This window comes from Triticum aestivum, chromosome 5B, assembly GCF_018294505.1.
Source record: "Triticum aestivum cultivar Chinese Spring chromosome 5B, IWGSC CS RefSeq v2.1, whole genome shotgun sequence".
NCBI lineage: Eukaryota > Viridiplantae > Streptophyta > Magnoliopsida > Poales > Poaceae > Triticum > Triticum aestivum.
The window spans coordinates 666337585-666344310 of record NC_057807.1 but is presented as its reverse complement, the minus strand read 5'-3'; the positions used below and the strand labels follow the sequence as shown (position 1 = coordinate 666344310).

Genomic DNA, 6726 nt, shown 5'->3' with positions numbered 1-6726 from the left:
AACAGAGAGATTGCAACCCCATCTCGGTGAGACCGAGATCCCTATCGGTAAGACCGATTTGCTTAGGGTTTGTGGCAGTGGCTATGACTTTTGGAATCGGTGGCGCCGGATAGAAAGAATCGGTGTGACCGATTTTGGCTTTAGGTTTAGGTCATTTGTGGATGTGGGAAAGTAGTTGAGGGTTTTGGAGCATATCACTAAGCACATGAAGCAAGAGGCTCATTAAGCAACACGTCATCCCTTCTTGATAGTATTGGCTTTTCCTATAGACTCAATGTGATCTTGGATCACTAAAATGTAAAATGAAGAGTCTTGAGCTTTTGAGCTTGAGCCAATCCTTTGTCCTTAGTATTTTGAGGGATCCACTTTCATCATCCATGCCATGCCATTCATTGAGCTTTCCTGAAATAATAGTCTTGGAATAGCATTAGCTCAATGAGCTATATGTTGTTATGAATTACCAAAACCACCTAGGGATAGTTGCACTTTCATGCACGTGTGAATTGGCCTTGCTTGCCATGCTACATCGATCGGCTGTGTCTCTTTCTCGCATTGACATAATACTAGCTAACTTGGACTGTCCAACACACACGTTTGTAAGAGAGTCCTCCACCTTGAAGTCCTTGTACGTAGGTAGGATAGAACCTAGATACCTGGCCTCCACCAAGGCTAGATCGCGTGTTATGTGTTCGCCAGAAATGATTTTCCTTGTTCAAATGATATTGGATTCTCACCAGTGAGCAACACGATCATTGAATTCTTCTTTTTATCCTCTATCATGATCATGAACTTGTTTATGATTGAGCGGAAGCGTACTTATATGAGCAAGTACAATCCTCTTTGCCAAAAGAATAGCAAGTAGAATCCATGACAGTCGGACCCATGAATGAAATGGAGAATGTGCACACTTAGAAAAACGCCTAATTCATGAGCAATACAAAGTTGCAAAAGAGTAACATAAATAGCTCAATCAGATCTCAAAACATTATGTAGTTCAAGAAATATATTCAAAGTTAGAAAATTTATAATACAAATAGTTCGAAAGGTGAAATAGTCCTACATTAATAAAAGATGCACATGAGTAGAAAAATCCAACACTAGGTAACTTCGAGCTATTGAATTGTCGTGAAGGCTTCAACCATGTCATCCACTAAAAATAATAGTTGCGCAATGAAATCCATCTAAAAGAAATTTAGTGGATTTTTTTAATGTTTCCAACCTATATCTTTAGTTTTCCCAGCTCGTGAGGAAGACGACTATAGAATTATTATTTCCTTTCGCTCGAAGCAAAGCTAGTCCTTAATTAATGATAGGGAATGAAGGAATTGCTCTTAGGCTTGGGAGTCTTTTATCATATGAATGGATGTACAAGCCTTACATGGTCCCTTGGCATGAAATTGGGTACTTTCTTGTTTGTGGCAAGATGGAAGTTATGTAAAAGAATGCCAATTAGGACTGTCGAAGTTGAAACTGTAACAACCCACTGAAACTGCTCTTTGAATTGGAATGCATAGTATTGATCTTCACTTACTACAAGAACACATCCCACTCAATAAAGTTTGCTAAGAAATGGTTCAAGAGTTCATCACCCATACTATTTCTCAACCTATCTTTCACTAGGCTCATTGCCGAGAATACTCTTTCTATATTCGCCTTTAACACCGGTAAGATCAATACCAATTTGATAAGTAAGTAGACCAAATCTTAAAAAACATGACAGAGAGCTCACCAATGTAACTTATACATTTGAACAAATCATCTTGTCTCATATCATTGAGAAAGTTAGGAAGTTGGAATTTTAAGTCTTACAAAATACTATGTGCTTGATATGTTTTGGGGGTAGAATACAACAAGTCTCATTGCCTTGTGTGCATCATAAGAAGCAAATTAATTGAATGGATTCAAAGCCAACAAGCTAATAAGAAAATTGATATTAACCTCATCAAACCAATTGTGAAGCTCTTCAGTGATTTGATCAATGATACCAAGTTATACTTGTCTTTTGGAATGGTAAAACATTCTTTGTAATTGATAATATTGAGGTGTTCTTCCATGAGGCAGATAATTATCGCCCGGTGAAGGAACTTCAATGCCATGTTTGTAGCACAATAATATCATCTTTGCAAAATATTCTTCACATCCATGAGACCTCATATGTTGCATTCTATTCTTTGCTAAACTAACAAGTGACATGCATTAACAATACCTTGGTTCTCTTTTCTAAGGTGTGAGACAACTCATTCGTGTAGCCAAGAAAAACGAGCATCAAGGTGAAGATTGAAAACATAGTAATGACTCAAAGGCTTTGGCCACTACACATATTTTGCTTACCCTTTTGTAAGGGATATTTTTCAATATTTACGAGTACTTTCGTAGCTTCGATAGCTCGAGGATTGTGGCACACATGCTAACTAGAAACGAGCCAGACCCGTCCGTGACATCTTTCATCATGTTATAAAAGGTTTTTTTTTGTTACAAAACTTTGATTATATGCCTAGTATGTAATGTAGTAACTTTTCTTAAACAACAACGAGTCAAACGAGAGTGTTAGTATATAGCAAGGTGATTTCCTACTCATCAATTTATGAGTTCAAAAGCACTCAAGTTTTTTTTTCGGGCCTGCTAAAAATCAGTCGACTGAGATTTAACCAAGTCTCAGTCGACCATGCAACATTTTATGCCACGTTTCCAACATTTTTTTCTATGGTCGCAACATCTATGTTGTTGGTTGTAGCATGCCGTCCTTCACCGGTTGTAGCACGTTATCTCACCGGTTGCAACATCTTTCACTGACGGTTGTAGCATTTCAGAAAGAACGGTTGTAGCATTTATTGTTGTTGCTTGCAATACCATCGCAACATTTTTCGTCGCCGCTTGTAGCATCCAGCCGTGCCGGTTGTAGCAAAAAAAACACGCTGACGTCACTCGACTGAGACTTCGTTAAGTCTCAGTCGACTGAGCTCTAGACACACCTTTTTTTTAGACATTCAAAAGCACTCAAGTAACTACGGCGGACGGGTTTCTCTCGTGAGCCCATCGATGATCTACAAGGGGACAAGGGAAGCGTCTTTGCTGATTTCAGCTGCCCGGATATGTCCAAGAAGATTATTAAGTGGTGCTGCATGCTGAAAGCTTCGGATTAGTTTGGAAACTATTTTTCCTGAAGTCCAAACCACATGATCGCCGATTACTAACAAACATAGTACATGTTTATCAACTGAACTAAATCCTTATGCACCAGCTTAATTATCACGAACGATCTATACTTATGATGCCATTGGCATCGAGCATACTTCAAATTAAGCAGCGGCGGCGATGGCGCACTCGACGTCGCCTGCGGCGGCGTCCTTGTCGGCGCCGACCCTGCCGGCCTTCGCGGTCTGCTGCTTGTACGAGTACCGGGTGGCGACCAGCACGTAGAAGCCCAGGTTGGCGGCGGAGATGCCGGCCAGCAGCCAGTAGAAGAGGTCCAGCCTGCTCCGGCTCAGGTCCTTGCCGAACCACCCGTCCCGCCGCCCGCCGTGCGAGCTCAGGCGGCTCGCCGCCGCGATCAGCTGGCTGCTCAGGAAGCTCCCGGCGCCGATCACGCTCAGGTACAGCCCGATGCCCAGGCTGCGCATCGTGTCCGGCATCTGGTCGTAGAAGTACTCCTGGAGCCCCACCAGCGCGAACCCGTCGCCCACGCCCATCAGCGCGAACTGCGGCACCAGCCAGAACACCGACATGGTGACCTTGGAGTCCAGGCGGCGGCGCTCGACGACGGCCGCCACGGCCATCGCCACCACGGCGAACGCCATGCCGACGCCGATGCGCCTCAGGACGCTGATCCCGCGCTCGGCGCCCGTCGCGCGGCGCAGGCACGGCTCGAGCACCTTGTCGACGAGCGCCACGGTGGCGATCATGGCGAGCGCGGCCAGGGCGAAGACGGACGCCGGCGGGAGTACGAAGTGTGGGCCGAGGTGGCGGTCCATGGCCATGCCCTGCTTGATGAAGAAAGTGGACACCTGCGCCGCCGCCATGCCGAACGGGAGCGTGGCCACCCAGATGGGCACCATCGACACCACCAGCTTCGTCTCTTCCACCTGCGTCACCGTCGCCAGACGCCACGCCCCGCGCCAGACCTCGCCACCATGCTCAAAGATTGCCGCCTTGTCGAGACACCGGAGCTGGTCGGTGTGGCAGAGCAGCCTCTTCTTTCCGTCGTTCTCCTCGTACAGCTCGCCGGCGTCGGCTGGCAGCTGAAGGCGCCGCTTCATGACCGCAGCCACAGCAACCCGCAGCAGAGGCGTGAGGGGGCTGCCCTGCGGCACCCTGTACCGGTAGGTCCGCCACCCCGCGAGGTAGACGACGAGGGAGCAGCCCATGACGGCGGCGAGGAGCACGGTGGCGGCGCCCCATCCGACACGCTCCTGGATGTAGACGACGACGGTGACCCCGAGCAGCACCCCCGAGCAGAGCGCGCAGTTCCACCAGTTGAAGTAGGACATCTTCTGCAGCCGCTCGCCAGCGTGGCCGTCGTCGAACTGGTCGGCGCCGAAGCTCTCGAGCGCCGGTTTGTGGCCGCCGGTTCCGACGGACACGAGGTAGATCCCGACGAAGAAGAGCGTCTCGTGAACCCGCGGCACGGAGACACCACTCGGCTTCAGTCCCGGCGCCAGCTGAGCCACCGCGAGCAGGACGAGGCCGAGGAGGTAGACGGCGGTGGAGAGGAGCACGGTGCGGAAGCGACCGAGGTAGGCGTCGGCGAGGAAGCCGCCGAGGAGGGGCATGAGGGTGGTGACGCTCATCCAGTACTGGGAGTTCTCGGCGGCGACCTTCATGTCCTGGTGCAGCACCTTGGTGAGGTAGATCATGAGGCTCGTCGCTATGCCGAAGTAGCTCAGCCGCTCGCTGAACTCGATCACTGCCAAAACCATACAACAAGAACTGCCATCAACCAAACGAACAGAGAGAGACAGAGACAAAGACAAAGAGATCTGGCAGGCAGTTTGAGGAGGGAGCTTACGGATGATGAACATGGCGGCCCTCCATGAGCCGGTGGCGGCGCGGAGGGGCGGGCGGCCGCGGTGGTCGACGGAGGAGTCGTCCACCCATTTGTCCCACTCCCCATCGTCAACGTCGCCATGGCCGCCGCTTAAACCCTGCTGCTTCCTCATCACCTAATCAACCTCTCTCCAAAGTCCAAACTAACCAAAAGGACTCGCTCTACTGCGCTTTTGGACGTAGCAGATTGATCTGTGGTTCTTGGTGTGAGGTTGGGAGGAAAAGAGGTCCGGTTATATAGCCGCGCGGGTGGGACATGGACGGAGGGGGGCAGGCAGGGGATGTTGGGGGAAGAAAGGCCACGTCGCTGTGGAGATACTCTCTCTCTCTCCGTGTGTGTGTGTGTGTTTTTGTGTGTGCACGCGCGCGAATCGAATCCACGAAAGGAGGCCTCGTTTTTGTGTTTTTTATCAAAGTAATTGAGGGAATGAATCGGTTTGAGGAATTTGTTGGTGACTTTTTTTATTTTATTTTCAGAAGTGTGTCACAACTCACACTCACATCACACCTAGAGGCAGTGGCGGAGCTTGACAAGAATCTCAAGGTGGGTCAAAGCGAAAATATGAACAACTAGGAAGGCAAATAATTGATTTTTTCCAAATCTAACCTATGCATAGTAATTTTTCTTCATTGTTTTGCCTTGGGCTGGGGGTGGGGGAGGGAGGATACGGCCCCCTCAGACTTGCATTAAACTCCGCCACTGCCTAGAGGTCTAAATGCAGCATATCTAGTGTAGATACAACTTCTTTGATATTATAACTTGTATACTATCTTTATTAGCCTGTATCTTAATGTAGATATAACTTCTTTAATGGGGCACGCCCCCCTCAGACTTGCACTAAGCTTCGCCACTGCCTAGGGGTCTAAATGCAGCATATCTAGTGTATATACAACTTCTTTGATACTATAGCTTGTATACTATCTTCATTAGCCTGTATCTTAATGTAGATATAACTTCTTTAACGGTTTTCTTACGCCGTAGGATATGCATTAAATATGCATCCACCTACAACTGTTTTTATACAGGTTGTATCTTAGGCTTAGTTTGAGAACACTGTATTTTTAAAACCATGGTAACATAAAACCCTGGTATTCTAATGTCTGAGCAATGAATATTCCAGTTTCTAAAAACTATTGTTTCTTTAGAAGAAGAAAAAAGAGCTCAAGGCCCCTTTAAAAATACTGCAAAGATACTTCTCATTGGAGATACTTCGGTTCATAAATTATAGTATTTGTTGATGCCAAACACAATAATATTTAGACTATAGTTTCTCAAAAACTTGATATTCTACAAAATATTTAAATATATTTAGCTGCCAAACACAGCCTTAAGGCGACTCTAGCAGAGTTGTCATATGGGCAGTCATCATAATGCGTAAAGAGTGTGCTACATATGCATTTGAAGGGAATCACGTCTAGATTAAGACACTAACTCACTTTCCTCATTAAATAAGATTTAAGGTGTCACATCAAAAACAATTCTTAGTGGTAGTTAGATACGGTAGTCAAAGCAAACCGGTAGCAAGTTATTGTGTATATGAAATAAAAACAAAATATTAAATGAGTAGAGTACAGTTTTAGACATGATTCATAATCATGTGGGTGTTACTTTGAGCAATTTATTGAGGGAGAAGGATAAGATTATGGAGTAAGTACAGTGCTCCACCCATTGAATAAATGAGT

General features: G+C 46.6%; 1 protein-coding gene across 1 annotated transcript; it reads right to left on the bottom strand.

Annotated features, from left to right (window-relative positions):
• Window positions 1-3043: 3043 nt before the first annotated feature.
• Window positions 3044-5251, bottom strand: LOC123117526 (protein NRT1/ PTR FAMILY 5.7). The gene is made up of 2 exons (XM_044538260.1): window positions 5006-5251; window positions 3044-4903 (listed from the first exon to the last, which is right to left on the bottom strand). The coding sequence occupies exons 1-2, from the start codon at window positions 5154-5156 to the stop codon at window positions 3300-3302; spliced, it is 1755 nt and encodes a 584-aa protein (XP_044394195.1). The 5' UTR covers window positions 5157-5251; the 3' UTR covers window positions 3044-3299.
• Window positions 5252-6726: the final 1475 nt, after the last annotated feature.